This window comes from Sminthopsis crassicaudata, chromosome 1 (assembly GCF_048593235.1).
Source record: "Sminthopsis crassicaudata isolate SCR6 chromosome 1, ASM4859323v1, whole genome shotgun sequence".
NCBI lineage: Eukaryota > Metazoa > Chordata > Mammalia > Dasyuromorphia > Dasyuridae > Sminthopsis > Sminthopsis crassicaudata.
Genome location: NC_133617.1, coordinates 23,519,904 through 23,538,963, shown reverse-complemented (window position 1 = coordinate 23,538,963; position 19,060 = coordinate 23,519,904). Strand labels below are relative to the sequence as shown.

The 19,060-nt window shown below is 38.4% G+C and overlaps 1 protein-coding gene across 2 annotated transcripts in view; it reads right to left on the bottom strand.

Moving 5' to 3' along the window:
- The window catches only part of KSR2 (kinase suppressor of ras 2), a 600,040-nt gene that overhangs the window by 257,306 nt on the left and 323,674 nt on the right, over positions 1-19,060 (bottom strand). For both annotated transcript variants that reach the window (XM_074296724.1, XM_074296733.1), the window contains exon 5: positions 4,479-4,660. In XM_074296724.1, coding sequence (XP_074152825.1) covers positions 4,479-4,660 — 182 coding nt within the window. The remainder of the gene's footprint in view (positions 1-4,478; positions 4,661-19,060) is intronic.

The window sequence follows — 19,060 nt, the reverse complement described above, 5'->3', positions numbered from 1 at the left end:
CCGCACACTTTCAGTTCCGATAACAAAAAAGAGGAAAGAGGGATGAGTTAAGGATGACCTAGGTTTGAACATGGTGACAAGGAGTTGGTTTTGCCCTTAACTGTGAGGAATAGAAGAGAGATTTTTTTGGGGGGAAGGGGTTGGTGGAGGGGAAGGATAACAAGTTCTGTTTGAGTATGTTGAGTTTACATTTTATATAGGAACATCCAGTTTGAGATGTCCAATATGTGGTTGGAGATGTGAGGACAAAAGTCAGATGAGAGGTCAGAGCTGGATAAATTGATGGAAGGATCATCAGCAAAGAAATGATAATTGAAACCATGAGAACTATGAGATCCCTAAGCAAAATAGTATGGAAGGAAAAAAGAAGAGGGTCTAAGTGAAGAAGATCTTGAGGGTCACTCATTCATGGTTAGAGGGAACAAGTTGGATGAAGGTCCAGCAAAGGTAGGAAGAGAATCAAGAAAGAGAAGTGCCAAAAAAACAAAAACAAAAACAAAAAAAAATAAACAAAAAAAAAACAAAACAAAACAAAAACAAAAACAAAAACAAAACAAAACAAAACAAAACAAACAAACAAAAAAAAAAACTAGAGGGAAGAGGATGTATGACAGTATCAGAAAGGGCAAGACAGATAAAGATTGAGAAGATCATTGCATTTGCCAATTAAGAGAACAGGTAACAGCCTAGAAGGCAGTTTTAGATGAATTATGAAATTAAAAGCCAGCTTTGCAAAGAGTTTAGAAGAGGATGAGACAATGTAGAGGCCCCTAAGGTGTTTAACACTGCTCAAGTTTAGCCATGGAAGCTAAACCTCCATGAAAGGGAGGAGAAATTTAGGACAATTAGTGGTCAGGGTAGAAAGAAGAGGAGAGGGTTTCTAGAGGATAGAGGAGACATCTCCATGTCTCCATTTTTTGCGTGTTTCTAGATAGTAGAGTATTAAGTAGTAGAGAATTAGAAGTAAGAAGAGAAGTAGAGAAGCAGTCAATACAAAGAGAGAGACTGAAGATAAGTGAGAAAATGGGGTGGATAGAGAAGATAATTTGCTGGGGGAAGTGAGCTAGCATGGGGTGGGGGGGTTGCTTGTCCATGCAAAGGGGGTTGCCTTGAAAGGGAGAAGGACCACTTCATTTTGTGAGGTAGGGATAAAGGATAAGAACATTGGAAGGCATCTGAGTGATGTGAAAATGTAGAAAGAAGAGGGAACTCATAGCAAATGGCCTCAACTTTTTCACTAAAATATGAGACAAGGTTTTCGGCTGAGAAAGTTAGACAGACATATCCCTGGAGGCAGCCTTATACCCAGGATTTTGCATTTGGCACAAAGAGACAAAAGCAGCTCCAAACATTTGGTCTTTTCAAATAGAGGCAGTGTTGGGAGAGCTGGGAGATTGGAAAGAGGGACCTGAACAATAAATAAATGGAATCTCAGAATTTGAAATCATGAAATTCCCTTAAGCTGGGAAGATGAGGAATAATTAGGGATTTAACATTTTGAATGTAAGATTTCTCTATTCTTTTGATATTGTGAAGCATATGAACATATCCCAGAAGACAGATACACACACATACATGTATGCAGACATAAGACATTGGCACTAAAAGGCAGATGATTACTGGAGAACAGATGTTTTCCTTAATTCCACTGTAAATTTCTCAGTATTCTTAGGGGACCTAGGACAGAAAAGGACTGTTTTTTTGTTCACAGTGATACAGAGTTCAACCACATTCGCACAACATTCAGGAAGACAACAAATAAAACAGGAATCAGATATGAGCAGAAGAAACCAGTGGTGTTCTCACCTCCCGAGACCTGGACACTAGGCAGCTCTGAATGTAGCTCAAGACCACATTAGTTCTTTTGATAATTACATTCTATGAAAAACTCATTAAGCTTGCAGTCCACTTAGCAATTCCTCCTTCTCCACCCAGATCTTCTTAGACAAGTTACCTAGCCACATTTCTCCCATTCTAGACTTGTAAAGCTGATTATTTTTGGTAGAAAAGGTTAAGAATTTATATTGATTCTGTTATCTAATTATATTTAACCCAAATGTCTTTCGATATCTTTTATATCCATTTTCAACCAGCATTTTAGCCAGTTCTTTTAGGTTTTTGCCATCTGGAAATTGAACAAATATGTCTTCTATCCTTTTATTCAAGCTACTGATAAAAATTATTTAACGGTACAGAGTCAAGTACGGATCCTTGGATCAGTCCTTTCATGATAACGCTGGATTGTAAATGACTAGTCTTTATGTCCGATGATTGAACCAATTCTGAAGCCACCCAACTGTGCATCCACATTCATCACTTTAAACTACTCCGTGTCCCAATCTGATTTTTTTTTCCTTTCTCATCAGAATTGCTTCTTTTTGTGACTTCATAATTTAATTATTGGGAACTTTCCATTCCTTTCTCCAGAATTTTAGGGCACAGAATGCAGCCTTATCCTTTCCCTATACCATTATAAATCTAAGGGCCATGTCAGACACTATCTTTCTTATATAACAAATACCAAGGTGTCATGAATATCTGTCAAGATACCCATTGTTTCTATTCCCGTAACAATTCTTCCTTGTAGGTGGAAATCAGATCCATGATAGAAATTCCCTCGTTAATAGCATCTATCTCAAAGGCTTATTGTAAAGATCAAATGAAATATTTGATATAATCGCTGGTACATAATAAGGGTTTAATAATTGCTTATTTCCTTGCTCTTCTCCCATTGCTTGAGCAAATTATGGTATATGAATGTGATGGAAAATATTATTGTTTTACAAAAAAAAAAGTTTAAAAAAGATGGCTGAAGAGAAACCTGGGAAGACTTGAAAGAAGTGATACAGAATAGAATAAGTATAAAACATTTTCTAAGATCTTAGGTTTCTTGGTTATTGCTGCTGCTGGTGCTACTTTTATTGTTTTTATGTAAAAGGAAGCCAGCTTTTATATTCTCCTCTTTCACCCTCATCTAGAAGTTACTTAAAGTAACCCTCTGTAGCATCTGCCTTGGTGGATGTATATAGGCAATTTTCTCTTTCCCCCTCCTTTTTTTGGTCCTTTGAATTTGATTTGCAAGGCCTCACATCATATATTTTTACCAACCCTCATTACTTATACTCCATCCCTGGTCCAGAATTTTTCATTCCCACATACGAAGCTACAATCCAGAAGGCCATTCTCAAATAGCTTCTTAACAAATTGCTCGTTTATCTCTTTGTCCTTATTGACATTGGCTGCTCCATTAAAGCTATGTCCTTATGACTATACTTATACCCTCCTGCAAGCTTCTAGGTAATATATTCAACATTTTCGGATACATCAAAAACAATGTTGTTATATTATTAATAAATAAATTTAAAATGACAGTGTTAATAAGAATTATTATTCCTTATCACAACCAATTTACACATCAGATTCTTTCTTGTGCATGTGAGTTCCTCATGCACATGAAGTAACAGACCCTTCCGTATTTGGTATTTAAAGTTTGCAAAATAGACCTCATCTATATGATATCAGAACTTTACCTGATTTTCTTCACTTTACAAATGAGCAAACTGAGGTACAAAGAGGTTAAATGACTCAGAGTTGTATACCTGGAACTGAAAGGAACGTCAAAGGACATCTAGTCCAATCCCTTCATTTTACTGATGAAGAAACTGAATTCCAGATCCTCCAAATGTTTTTCCCCCATAATCGTACAACTAATGAATCTCAGAAATAGAATTTGAACCTTCATGGAGGTTTGTCCACTATAACAGCCCTAGCTTATCACAAAACTCCCTAAGGAAGGATCTTACTTCTCTACTTTAAACAATGGACACCAACCTTTCCCAGAAGTCTTTGAGAGTTGGAGGTAGAGAAGCACTCACTACCAGCTCTCACTAACAGAGACAGACAAGGCAGATTGGGGACTAAATGCACCTCTGAGACATTGAAAGGCATGATACACATTGGCTTGCATTTCAAATATAAATTCTTTTAATCATTCTGGATATTAAGAGGCAGAAAGAGCAGAAAACAAACAACAAAATAAAGCTCAGCACTCTGAAGCCAAAAGAGCACTCCTTTAACCCATTAAGTGTTTATCTCCGTCTCTCTTTTCCACCTGCAGTGAGCCAGCTAGGAACACTCAGTAATGATAGCTGCAATTCAGCCTTTCAAGCATCAATTTTCCCCTCTCTTCAAAACAATCCAAAGAAAGACAGAAACCCAAAGAGGAGGAAAGGAGCACCTGATGATACGTGCACCATCCTCAGAAGATGGTTCAGAAGCCTTAGAGAGAAAGCTAAGAAAAACGCACCTGGCTGAGAGCGTGAGCCACCCCCTCCTCTGCCCAGCCTCTGTGGCACTCCAGGTCCCAAGTTTCTGCAGGGGCCTGGCAGAGTTTGGAAACTGAGGCAAAGGAAGGGAAGCAGCCCACCCAGAAGAAGGGCAAACCAAGGGTCAGCCGCCCTGTGGTCCCTGTGACTTACTGGTGGAGAAGTTGGCTTCGGGGTGGACCGGAGGAGTGGAAGGAAGGAAGGATGGGTAGCCCACGAAGAAGGACCGCAGAGAACGCTCAGAGAGGAGGGGAGAACGCTGCGATGGGATGTTCTCACAGCTGCCCACACTGTTATGAATCTTCAGATTCAGGGGCTTGTTCCTTTTCTTGACCCTAGGAGAGAGAAGGACAGAAAGGAGAATAAAATAATAATCACAGCCACAATAACTATGATGAGGAAAGGAGTCTAGCAACAAACATTTATTAAGCGCTTACTATATGGCTAAGAGTGGGAATACTTACAAAGACAAAAATGATAGTCTCTGCTTTCAGAGAGCTTACATTCTACGGGGAGAGACAAAAATCAGCCAACCAGAAAGCCTTGAATAAGTGTGTGGGCTATGTGCTAGACTCTGTGGGTATGAAGACAAAAATATAACAGTCCCTGTCCTTGAGAAACTTATGTTTTATCTGGAAAGACAACATGAACACACACACACACACACACACACACACACACACAGAAAGAGAGAGAGAGAGAGACAGAGAGACAGAGAGAGAGACAGAGACAGAGACAGAGACAGAGACAGAAACAGACAGAAACAGAGAGACAGAGAAAGACAGACACAGAGACAGAGACAGATAGAGACAAAAAGAGATAGAGAACCAGAGACACAGACAGACATAGAGAAAGTGAAAGAGAGAACCAAAGACAGAGAGAGAAGAGACTCAGAGACAGAGATAGAGAACAAGGGAGAGGAGAAAGAGGGGAGGATTAAATACAAAACAAAGGCAAGATGATTAAAGAAGAAAGGTCACCCAAAATCAGGGGGATCAGGAAAACAGGAAAAGAGATAGGAGACATCCTGCTTTAGTACTGAGGACCAATGACCATAAGAGAGGGAAACTGTGGGGATCCAAGTAATACCAAGGGCAAATCATCAAAAGTACAGAGGAAAATGCTACAGAAATGGCTATACTGCCATCACTATTGCAAAGCTCTGTTAGTTTTGCAAATGAACCACAATTACATTATCAGTAGAATGACAGCTCCTTGAAGACAAGTATCATCTCACTATTTGGACTCCCGACTTCCTCACTTGGGGCGAGAACGTCATATTTTTCAGAGTTGAAATCTGAGATCCAGATTCAGACATTAACCTGCTCACTTTCTTCAGGGTCTAAGTAGTTATCGTTGACCAAGTTTTCCCATTAATTTCTCCCAAAATAATGGTGCTAGCCAAGAAGAAGTCTCTAAAAGAGCCCCGAGCTTCAGTGGCTCTAAGTAATTGAGCGATTCACCTTGTGTTGGGCCACCTGAAATGCTTTTCTTTCTGAATTGCACTTTATAGAGTCCCTCTCCTACTTGCAGGCAAAACACCATCTTCAGCCAACCAATCAATAAACATTTATTTAGTGCCTCTTATGTACTGTGCTAAGGACTGAGAATACAAGAAGAGGCAAAAGAGAATCCCTGCCCTCAAAGAGCTTACAATCTAATAGAGGAAAGAACATGCAAACATATACAAAGCAAGATACCTACAGGATAAATAGGAAATAATTAACAGAGGGAAACTACTAGAATAATGAGAGACTGAATTTTTTCCTAATCTCCCCATCCCTGGACTGTTAGTTGTCTCAATGGTTGTATTGAATATAATTTCCTGTAGCCCTCACATAATGCTATAATTAACTCCTGAGAAGTTCGACCTGCTTCCCTCTGACTCTGGGGTCTTTCTAGCATTCTCTTTATAGCAGGAACTGTTCAAGACAGATTGATAGCAAAACTCTTTGAAATGCTCAAATAAAGGATTACTAAAGATGTAACTTACTGCATCTTTCAATTCAAGAACAGATTTGTTTTTTAAAAGGCTTATTTCTATTTTACTTAAGGATCAGTGTTCTTTTTTAAAAAAAAAATACTCATATAAGATTGGAGGGGAAAAAAAGAAATGCCATTCATGGAAGGTCTTTTTCTGTGGTGAGCTGAGGCAACTGTCTGATTTGTAGGGGGAAAAAAAATCCTCCATTGTTGGAAAAGAAGTGAGCCTTCTACAAAGAAATTGTGGGAGAGATGTTCTATAGTTTGTCCTCAATTACCTTGGGATAGATTTGCTCCCCTCCTATCTATGTGACATTCTCCCCCACTCCAGGCCACTGACTCATCTTGCATCCCCAACAAGGTCAGACCAGGTAAATCCAAGTGAACTTTCTTTCCAAAGAACAAAATAGTGGTCGTGCCATGAAAGTTAATATATGGTTTTGGACAAGTCACTCCCCAACTAGTGTCATCTTTTAATAATCACATGAACCATTTTTATCTGCCTTAAAAAAAAAAACTTAAGTTAATATTATGTGGCAGATATTGTGGTAGGTACTGAGGATGCAGAGACAAAAAAATGAAAATAGTCTGACCTCAAGGAGCTTACATTATAATGAGAGTATTAGTAATTAGAGGGCAGCATGGACATTTGGAAGAGGGGCAGATCTTGTGGAGGACATGGCCCCTTGAACTGAACTTTGAAGGAAGGTAGGAATATTAAGAAGTGTTCGATATAGGTATTGGAGCATATAGAGTATTGGAATTGGAGTTAAGAAGGCTTGAATTCTAATTCTGCCTTAGGCACTTACTAGCAGTGACATATATAAAGCTCAAATATGACCACATCATTCCATTAGTCAAGAATCTCAAGTTCTCTAGGATAGAGCCTTCTTGTCTCTAGGATTGAATACAAATATATTTTTTGTTTTCTTTTAAAATTTTTTAAATTTAAATTTAATTTTATTTAAAATTTAATTTAAATTTAATTTAATTTAATTTAAAATTTAATTTAAATTTAATTTAATTTTATTTAAAATTTAATTTAAATTTTATTTTATTTTATTTAAAATTTAATTTAAATTTTATTTTATTTTATTTAAAATTTAATTTAAATTTTATTTTATTTTATTTAAAATTTAATTTAAATTTAATTTAATTTTAGTTAAAATTTAATTTAAATTTAATTTAATTTAATTTAAAATTTAATTTAAATTTAATTTTATTTTATTTAAAATTTAATTTAAATTTTATTTTATTTTATTTAAAATTTAATTTAAATTTTATTTTATTTTATTTAAAATTTAATTTAAAATTTATTTTATTTTATTTAAAATTTAATTTAATTTTTAAATTTTAATTTTAAAATCCCTTCTAATCTGGCTTCATTCCAACTTTCCAGGTTCAGTCCTTACTATATGATGTCTCATAGACTATTTCCAATGTGTTCCCCATACTTGGAACAACAACCAAGATTTCTCTGGCACTTCCAGCATAGTCCATTTCTATAGCACATTTTTTTTGCCAAGTGCTTTACCTATAGTGGTGCCTTTGTTTCTCATTAACAACCCTGAGAGGTAGATGTAATTATCCCCAATTTTGCTGGTAAAGAAAATGAAGCTGCTGAGAGAGATTATGTCCCTTCTGGTCACACATCAAGAAACTCAATCACTTCCATTTGAATTGTCTCAGGAAGATTCTGAAGATCATTTGGTAAGATAAAATATTGGACACTGAGGTCCTTTAATGAGCTGAAATGCCAAACTTTACTGCAGAGGGTATAACTAATGGGCTGACCACATAGTTTGAATGTCAATGTACATTTACCTAAAAGGCTATTTTACGGAGAATTCACCCAAGTCGTGTTCAGATGGAAGTGATACAAGGACCCTCTCAAGGTTTCTCTGAAGAACTTTGGAATCAATGTTGAGACATGGGCACAGGCCCACTCAGCATGGCGTGCCCTCATCAGAGAAGCTGCTGTGCTCTAGGAGCAGAATTGCAGTAACTCAACAGGAACGAGAGATGCACAAGTTTAAACATCTCCACTCTGAATGTTCACATGGATTATGTGTGCCTGACCTTTGATAGTACATTCTAAGCTTGTATTGGTCTAATCAGCCACAGTCAAGACACACTGTATCTGGACCCCAAAATAATGACCTCATTTTGGTCCTCTTTGAGCACACAGTGGTCCTCAAACTTTTTAAATAGGGGGCCAGTTCACTGTCCCTCAGACTGTGGGAGGCCAGACTATAGTAAAAGCAAAAGCTCACACTCTGTGCCCCTCAGCCCATTTGCCATAACCTGGTGAGTTGCATAAACGTTCTCAGTGGGTCACATGCGGGCTGTAGTTTGAGAAACCTTGACATAGGATAATCAATCATTTATGTGTACTTTTTTGGTAACTGTTTTTTAATGATTGTTTTTTTTTAAATAACAGTATTCTAACCAGTTTCTTTTATAATCCTCTATATTTTAATTTATACACCTAAGGGGGAATAAGCATTCATTAAGTACCCATATGTCAGACATTGTGCTAAGTGCTTTATAATTATTATATTGTTTGATATTCAATAATTCTAGTTATTATTGTTATTCCCATTTTACAGATTAGGAAACTAAGGCAGATGTAAAATGATTTGCCTAGAATCACACAGCTAGTAAATATCTGAAATTAGAACTCAAGTCTTCCTAAACCTATACTCTGTATTCTATTCACTATACTATCTGACTGTCATTTTAAAAAATTATCTGGAGAAGAGATTTCTGGGCTTCTAGATGGCTAATGGGCAGTAATGGGGAGAGAAGGAAGGCTATAACACAAAAGATATGAGGAACTCTAACTCTACACTGTAACTCCACAGAAATTAACAAGAAGTACACGTGCCCCAAGGAACAATAATAAATATCTAGCTATCCTCTGGAACTATCCAATGCTACTTTTTTTTCTTTTCTATTTTAAAGTAATTTTTTATTACAGCTTTTTATTTTCTTTTTTTCCCCTGAGGCTGGGGTTAAGTGACTTGCCGAGGGTCACACAGCTAGGAAGTGTTAAGTGTCTGAGACCAGATTTGAACTCAGGTCCTCCTGACTTCAGGGCTAGTGCTCTATCCACTGCACCACCTAGCTGCCCCACAGATTTTTATTTTCAAAACATGCATACTTTTTTCAATACTGATCCTTGCAAAGCCTTGTGTTGTAAATTTTTCTCTCCCTGCCCTCCATCCTCTCCCCTGATGGCAAGTAATCCAATATATGTTAAACATGGTAAAAAAAAATTTTATATATATATATATATATATATATATATATATATATATATATATATATATATATATATATATATATATATATACATATGTTAAATACAATATATGGAACAGCTAGTTGATGTAGTGGATAGAGTACCAGTTCTGAAGTCAGAACGACCTGAATTCACATATGGCCTCAGACACTTAACACTTCCTAGCTGTGTGATCTTGGGCAAGTCACTTAGCCCCAAATGCCTCAGCAACAACAACAACAAAATCCAATATATGCATTTATATTTACACAATTGTATTGCTGCACAAGAAAAATAAAATCAAACCCAGAAAAGAAAATGATGAAGAAAATAACATGCGAGCAAACGACAACAAAAAGAGTGAAAATGCTATGTTGTGATCTACATTCAGTTCCCACAGTCCTCTCTCTGGGTATAGATGGCTCTCTTCATCACAAGATCATTGGAACTGGTCTCCATCGTCTCCCAAAGCTACTTTTAACAAAGGAAGGAATAACCAAACTACATTTGTAAAGCATCTTCTGTGTAGCAGGAACCATATTAGGCAAAGGAGATAGAAGACAAAAACTAAAACTCCCTCTGCTCTCAAGGAGTTTACATTCTACTCGTATCTCTGGCTTGAGGCCAGTCCTTCATCTACCCTTCCACTGATAGTTCTGCAGCTCTCAATTGCTAGTCTTCCCATCTCTTCCATGTGAAATCTTTCCAAATACAAGCACACTGCTCTATTTTCTCTGTTCTTAATTACCCATACTCCTCTCTGAAAAAGCAGTACCATGCCATGAAAAGACCAATGGATTGGAGGGTTCAAATCCCAGCTTTGCAACTTAGTACCTGTGTGACTTGGACAAATCTTCATTTCCCTGAGACCCTCATTTTCCTTCTCTTCAAAATAAGAAGCTCAGACTGAAATATGTCTAAGACCCCTCTATGCTTTGAATCAGTAATGGCCACAAGACAGCAACAGGAAGGAGAAAGAACAGCAGTGGAAGATTAGAGATGCAAACTTCTTCAAAGATCATCTCATCCAGGGGGTAACTAGGGGATGCAATGGATCTTAAGCCCTGGGCTTAAGAGAACCTGAGTTCAAATCCTACCACAGATAATTGATACTTTCAGTTGTATGACCCTGAGCAAATCACTTAACCCCTCAATTGCCTCTCAAAAAAAAGAGATTATCTCATCTAACTTCTTCCTTTTAATCCATAAGGAAACAGAAGAATCATAGAATCAGGGATGGGGATGTGGTAGTGTAGAACCTTAGAGGCCATTTCATCTATCTCTCCATTTTATAAATCAGGAAATGGAGGGAAGTGATTTGCCATTTCTTAGATGAATCAGAGTTCATCTAATGTAACCCACATGTTCACAAAGAAGAATTTACTTGCCCAATATCACAGATATGGTAGCAGAACTGGTATTCATATCCTGGACTTTTGCCTCACACTACAGTGCTATTTCCTCTGCAATAGGGGCTCAGTGTCTTATCCAAGATTTATGAAGCAAGAGGCCTGGGCTGTACAGAAATTGGCTCACCAAAGGATCCAAATAATAGAGAGTTGGCTACGTGCAAAGCTGCCCTTTACAAAGAGATCAGGCTGATTTTAAAAGGATTTTCTCCCTTTCCCACTCAACTTCTGGGGATCACTGAGTACTTCAGAAACCTGGCAACAAAGGGGGATGTGGAGAAAAAAAAAAAAAAAAAAAAAGAAGCCAAGAACAAAAGTTCAGTTCCACTCAGGGAAGTTGGGACGGGAGTTTGATAGCACCCAAGTAACACAGCTCAGGATGCCCTCTTGTGGAAGAAAAACAAAACAAAAAAAAAAAAAAAAAAAAACGACTGTGTGGTTTCCACAAGCAACTCTGGGACATGAAAATCAAGGTATCTACATCTACAGGATCATGGATTTAGAGTTAGAAGGAAGCTGAAAAGCTATCTCGTGCAATATCCCTGCTATTATAGTATAAGTATAGTCAGTCAACAAGTATTTAATTACCTACTGTGTGCTAGACCTAGGGGATATAAAAAATTGAACTAATGCACAGTGCCTCTGAAAGGAAGCTTCTAACTAATGTGGCATTTGTATGAGTGGAGACAAGCAGCTGGATGCTGCCATAGTGCACAGAGCACAGGCTTTGGAATCAAGAAGATTCATCTGCCTGCGATCAAATCTGGCTTCAGACACTTACTAGCTGTGTGGCCCTGGATATCACCTAACTGGTTTGCCTTAGTTTCTTTATCTATATAACTAGCTGGAAAAGGAAATTGTTAATCACTCCCATCTCTTTACCAAGAAAACCCCGAATGGGTCGCACAGAGTTGGACGTGACTGAGATAACTAAACAACAAATGAGTGGAACCGAGGGGATAGATCTGATATGGTAACAGTAAAAATGACATTTGACAACAGATTGTGTGTGTGTGTGTGTGTGTGTGTGTGTGTGTGTGTACACACTTGAGTGCATGTGTATGAGAGAGATAGAGACAGAGACAGAGAGAATTGACAATGAAACCAAGATGGAGAAGTTGAGTTTCTGGAAGGGTGAGGGCACCCCTGACCGAAATAGGGTGAGGGGTAGATTTGAGTGGAAAAGATCATGAGTTCTGTCCTTCCCAGTTTCTGTGTTCCAGCTAAACCAGATTTCTCTGCCTTCAGGACTTGTTCTATTTGGCCTATGTTTTATGTGCTTTTCCTACTCTTTCTGACATGTTACTGTTCCCCTACTCTCTTTCTCTCAAACTAGCTTGTATTTACTTATTTATTTAACTTTTGCAACCCCCTGGAGACCATAGATTCTTTGAGGGTAGGGACTATTTGGATATTCTTAGGGTTTAGCACACAGTAGGTCCCCAGTAAGGCTCACTGAATTGAGTGAGAATGAAAGATAAACTATAAGGTCAAATAACAGTACAATAATAATAACTAACATTGATATTATCCATCAATAGGCATTTATTAAGTGCTTATTTGTGCCAGGCACTATGATGGATGTTGGGGATGCAAAGACAATCACAAAACTATTCCTGCTCTCAAGATGGTTATATTCGACACATGTAAACATGTGTAAAAGTAAACAAAAAATACAGCACAATGAGGATATGGTTTCTACTCTTAGCACTAAGCCTCCCTTCACCCCCACCCAAGAAGGAAAAAAAATAATAAAAACTGATTACAGTCAGTAGCCCCTGATACATTTCCCAGTTCATCCCAAAGATGAAACAATTTGATTAAAAAGAACACCATTTCCCACAAGCTTTGGATCACATTAGATATCATTTTAAAGTGACTGGAATTATGGTTATTTTTGGGAAACAGTCACAAGGTATGCTCAAAAGACAAAATGTATCCCTTCTTCTCTCAGTTGCCCAAACTCCAGGTTTAGAGATCTCGAGCTAGAGTTAACCTTGGAAACCAACTACTTCAGTCTCCTCGTTTTCTAATTGAGGAAATCGGGGCAATTCAGAGTTGAAGCGATTTGCTCAAGATTATACTGCTAGGAAGTGGCAGAATTCAGCATTTAAACCCAATTCTTCTGCCTCTAAATCTACTATGTTTTCCACTGTAAAGTACGTGTTCCTATCTGTCTGACCAATTCTCAGTATATTTCACTGGACCATCAACATCATCAATAAAAATCATCATAAAACTACCCTTTACATAGGGCTTTAAGGTTTTCAAATCACTTTAGAACTATCTCATTTCCTATCATAACTTTAGAAGGTAAGTGCTCTTGTTACCCTCATTTAGGAAACTGAGGCCAATAATCAAGTGGCTTGCTCAGGATCACACAAGTCATGAGTGTCAGAAGTCAGATTTAAAGTCAGAGGTTCCTAACTGCAGGTGCAGTGCCCTAACCACTGCACCATCTATTCATGAATAGCACCCTTGGGTCCTTTCCTCTTATTTCTCTATAATCTCTTCCTTAGAAATCTCATCTGTGTACATAGGTTCAAGTGTCCTACATCCCCAAGGATTCTCTGTACCTCATAGATTTAAAAAAATGTGATCAAATGACTGATTAGGGCTGTCTCGTGAAATCAAATTCAGAGGAAATCATAAATTTTGAATCGGAAGACATCTTAGCAGTCAGAGACTCACAGAACCTGAGAATTGGAAGGGACCTTGGTGGATATCCACTCCAAATTGTACCCAAAGGAATCTCCACTGTAACATCAGAATGCACAATTACATATTGCTTTTTGATTTACAAAGTGCCTTTCTCAGCACAGCCCCAAGAGCCATTCACATACTACCTTTCTCGTTTTACAAACTAAAGACTGAGGCTGAGGAGTGACTTTTCCTGGGTCCTCTCTTTTCTGAATTTCCACGATATCACTCCCTCTTATTTCTTCTCCTTTCTCCCTGACCATTCTTTCTCAGATTCCTTTACTGGATCATCAGCTGTGTTTTAGATGGAAACAAATCCTGTTTTAGAGCCATGACTGATAAAACTATGAGTGAATACATAGAATTTCCACCTCCCTCTTATTTCTTCTCCTTTCTCCCTGACCATTCTTTCTCAGATTTCTTTACTGGACCGTCAGTCATGTTTCAGATCCAAACCGTTATTTATTCTATCTTACTTGATGACTTCATTTGTTACAATGGGTTCAGGCTCAAGCTCTGTGCAAATGATTTTGAAATCTATAAATCCTGCCCTAATCTCTCTCCCGAGCTCTAGTTTCTCATCACCAAGTTTCATATAGATCTCTAGATGTTCCCTAAGTATCTCACAACAATGTATCCGATGAAACCATCTTCCTGCCCCTACATCTGCCCCCAGTCCAGACTTTACTGTATCTCGGCATTATCCTTATCTCTTCCTTTTTACTCACCATCTAAAAAGTTACTAAAGTCTGTGGGACTATGATTTTGGATCCCTGCTGTTTTCCTCCCTGTCACTACTGCTGTTTCACTCTCCAAGGTGGACCTCCAAAGATCAGGTTCAGGAAGGCCTAAAGTTCCAGGGGTTCTCAAACTACAGTCTACTGGCCAGATGCGGCCCACTGAGGACATTTATGTGGCCTACTGGGTTATGGCAAATGGGCTGAGGGATGGAGACAGAGGGTGAGCTTTTGTTTTTACTATAGTCCGCCCCTCCAACAGTCTGAGGGACAGTGAACTGGCCCCCTAGTTAAAAAGTTTGAGGACCACTGCAACCACTCAGTTCTGAGCTTCCAGCCCTGGGATCACGTGTTTCACCTTGGTCTTCTTACTGATTTCCCTTCCAACCCCAGCTCCCATAACATACACCTGATTTCTACTTCCTGTTCTGAGGACCCTAATTAAATCAAAACTACCACTAATTCTGGAAAGTCTCTCAGTAGGCTATTCTATTGTTCTGCTTTCCATCCCGGTTACTTTTTTTGGCTAAAACAAATTTCCCTGACCATCCCTTTTCCATTTCTATTGTCTCCTTCATTTGAATCTAAGCTCTTTAAAGAGCTATCTTTGATGTTTATATTTATATCCCCAGTGCTTAGAACAATGCCTAGAAATCCCAATAAATTTTGGATGGAAAATACACTATTTTTACCCTTGTTTCTTCTTTTTTTTCCTCTCTCTTGCTTTTTCACTTTTGTCTGTAGAATCTTTCCCTCCCAATCTGATTCATATAAAAATATATAAAAATGAAATGTACATGTATAACCTAAAATAAAATGTAAAAAAAGTATCTGGCATATAAGTGCTTAATGAATGCTCTTTATTCCTCCATGCATACATGCATTCACTCATAATTTTATCAGTCATGGCTCTAAAACAGGATTTGTTTCCATCTGAAACACAGCTGATGATCCAGTAAAGGAATCTGAGAAAGAATGGTCAGGGAGAAAGGAGAAGAAATAGGAGGGAGGTGGAAATTCCATCAAATTTTAGATCTGTTTCTTACTGCATTGGGAAATGACTTAATTTTCTCATCTACAAAATGGGCTGATGGGGAACAAATAAATGATCTCTAAAGTTTCTTCTCTAAGCAATTTTTGTTTTGTTTTGTTTTGCTTTGTTTTTTTGTATCCTGGTTCTTACCACAGTGCCTGGCACCTGAGTAGTGTCTGATTCATATTTGTTGACTCACTAACTCTATGCTCTTACTTCCTATCCATGAGCACAAGCAAAAGTCCCCCCTCTTGGGACCTCAGTTTCCTCTGTAAAAGGCAGGGTGATAATCTTTGCATGTGCTAAGGAAAGGGCTAAAAGTGCTCCAGAAATATGAATTTTCTCCTTCTCCTCCTCCTTTTCTTCTTCCTCATTCTTAACTATTATTTCCTTGACCTCTTGACCAGTAGAATTACATCCCCAGGAACTCTGAAGCCCTCACCCGGTCAAACTCTTCAGGTCCACATTAAGGATGCCTGGGGCATCTGGATGGCCCAATTGAGAGGAAATGACTCTGGCACAAGAGGCCAAACATGCCCCAGTCATCTTCAGGACATGGTGTAGAGAAAGAAAACAAACACACAGGCTGCCCACAGCTCTCAACAAGAGCTAATTCAATAATTGTTTCCTATCACAGGAAAAACTGCTTCTTTGCCTTGGATATTGTGGGAGGAAGGGGGCACTGGAGTTTCATAAAATGCCCTCCCTCCGATTCATTTGCACTTGGCCTGATCTGATTAACCAAATAAGCCACCAAGGCAGACTAGGGCCCCCGGGCATCAGTGGCTCAGTTTCAAAAACAAGTGGGAACAAAAGGTTCTATGGCTGCCTTCTGGACTCTGCAGCTCCATCACCTGGAACAGGCTGTTAATGGGGTCAAGGTTGATTCCCTACAGCCAAATTAACCCGGCCAAAATCATAATGCAGGAGATATGAAATATAGTCAATAGAAGAAGCCGTGGGTTTTCAGACACCTACTAGTGATATTCTGGGGAAGTCACTTAAGCTAACTGTGTCTCAGTTTCCACATCTGTAAAATAAAGAGATTGCACTCAATGGCCTCAACAATCCCTTCTAGTGCAAAATATATGGGTCTTTAAGGAAATACACATTTACACACATATATTCATGTACACATACACCCAAGTATTTCTGTCTAAGAATCTCATAAAGAAAAACATAACCATCAGTCGAGGTAACAGAATTATTATTAGGATTCTGCTCCCTAGAAAAATACATTCAGGGCAAGTATTTGGGTTGGGGAGTAGGAAAAGAATTAACACCCCAGAACATGAGGCACTGTGGAGAAGAGACTTGAAATTCTTAAATTTTTTCCACTCCCGACGCCTCATCTCCTGAGAAATTTTTATGTGTGGCCGGCTAAACAGGTATATAAAATAGGTATACCAATCAAACATTTGCTGATAATAAATCATTATTTCACAACTCCCACATGCAATTATGAGACCCCCTATGGGTCATGAACCACAGTTCAAGAAGCTAGAACCTAGAATACTAGCCCATGTTGGTAAGAGAAACCTTCCTATGGATAACAGTTCCTATGGACAGGAAACTAAGGAATCTGGAGAGGGGGATGGCAAGAGGAGAATCAGGAAGGGAGGCTTTCACTCAGACTTTAGACATCTGGTATCTTCCTACTTTAACTAGATATTTCCCCCATCTAGCAGCTAAGAGACAAGTGGAATTGGCCTTGAAGTCAGAAGGATGGGAGCAAGTTCTGATGACAAGGGTTATTTCATTTTCTTTGGATTCCTAGTACCTGACACAAAGTAGATATTGAATCGATGCTTCTGAATTGCTTAATTAGGATCCCCTTTCAAATCTGAGCTCCTGTCATTCTGAGATCGTTACAATTCCCTGTTTTATTATTATTTAATGGTAGCGTAAATAGAAAGTCGGCCTTAAACAATAAGATCCCACCTCCATCACATACTGGCTGGATGATTGAGAGGGGTGCTACCCTGAATTGGTGGAAGGGAGAAATAGAAGGGAAAAGGCATTCATTAAGTGCCTACTGTGTGTCAGACACTGTGCTAAGTGCTTTACAAATATTGTCTCATTTGGAGAAGTGACCTCACCTGAAAGTTCCCTCTGTCAAAGAAACCCCAAATCCAATCCCTAACTATTGAGCTGTATGGTCACTATAGAGTCAGCTCCCTCTAAATTCCAGTCTTCTGGAAAATATTTTCAATTACTTTGTTTTAGTTTGGGCTCAGTAAATAAGGGGCTTGGATGGGTCCAGGCAACCTAACAGGAATATGCGAAAAACAATTCATCACAAATATCCTACTAATAGTGAGTCATAAAGACACAAAATCAGAAGCAACAGATCTTCTGAAAATGTCCTGAATTTTGCCAGTGGGAAAATTGAGACGCCAAAGGGTTAAGTGATTGGGCCAAGTTCACACAGACAGTATGTAGCAGGGATGGCTTTCCTTGTCAAATCAATGAGTTTCATTAGGGGAGGCAAAATGGTACAATGAAAAGAGGATTTAATTGGGAGCCAGAAAGCCTGGGTTCAGATCCTTGCTATGTTATTTGCTACAATCTTGGTCAAAGCGTTCCATCTCTATGGGCCTGTTTCCTCATCTGTAAAATCAGAGAACTTAGCTAGATGACCTCCGGAGTCCCTTCTCGTTCTAGATCCATGATGCTATGATCAATAACCAGTTGGAAGAGATAGTAGATTTCTAATATTTGGCTCCAGAAGACAGAACCAGAAACAATTGGTAAAAGCTGAGAAGAGGCTAAATTATTCTGGGTCTTGGGAAAAAAAAAAAAAAAAAAACTTTCTCCCAATTAGAATTGTTCCAAAGGAAAAATGGGCTTCCTCTAGAGATGACTGGTTCTTGAAATCTGAAGGTCTTTATCGGAAAAACATTTATGTAGTAGGGAGGTAGGGAGGTAGATAAAGGAGTCCTGGTGGAGGATTCCTTTTAATAGTGAATTAGACTGGGGAGATTAAATTAAAGTCCTTTCCAATTCTGAAATGCTATAATTCTGTGATTTAGTGCTGAAAAAGGATCCTCACTTTGCAGAGGATACTGGGAAGTGACTTCCCAATTGAAATATTGTGTTCAGATCTAGGTGATACAGTTTAGGAAAGACACTGGTGAGTTGGAGATTATCCAGGGGAGGGGAGAAATGTTTAGCTTAAAATGTAAGCTTTTTGAGGGCAAGGACTATTTCATTTCTTCCTGGATATCCTAGTAGACCCTAGAATGTAGCAGATAGTTAATAAATGCTTGTTAGAGGGGAGGAAAGGAAGAAGAAAGAAAGGAGGAGAGAGAAAGCTAGAAAAAGAGAAGGGAAAGGAGAAAACAGAACAAGACGAGTCAACTTAGAAGCCTTAAGGGATATGAATGCTATCTTGAAATATTTGAAGCATTCTGTTCAGTTTCAGAGAGAAGGACCAAGATCAATGAGTTAGATATTCTAAGAAACTAATGTTTGATATAAGAATGAACTTCCTGCAGCTACAGCTGATCCAAAATAAAGTGAGTTGCTTTAGGAGATACTATCTGAGGTCCTTCAGCAAAGTCTGGATAACCATTCATCAGGCACTGCCA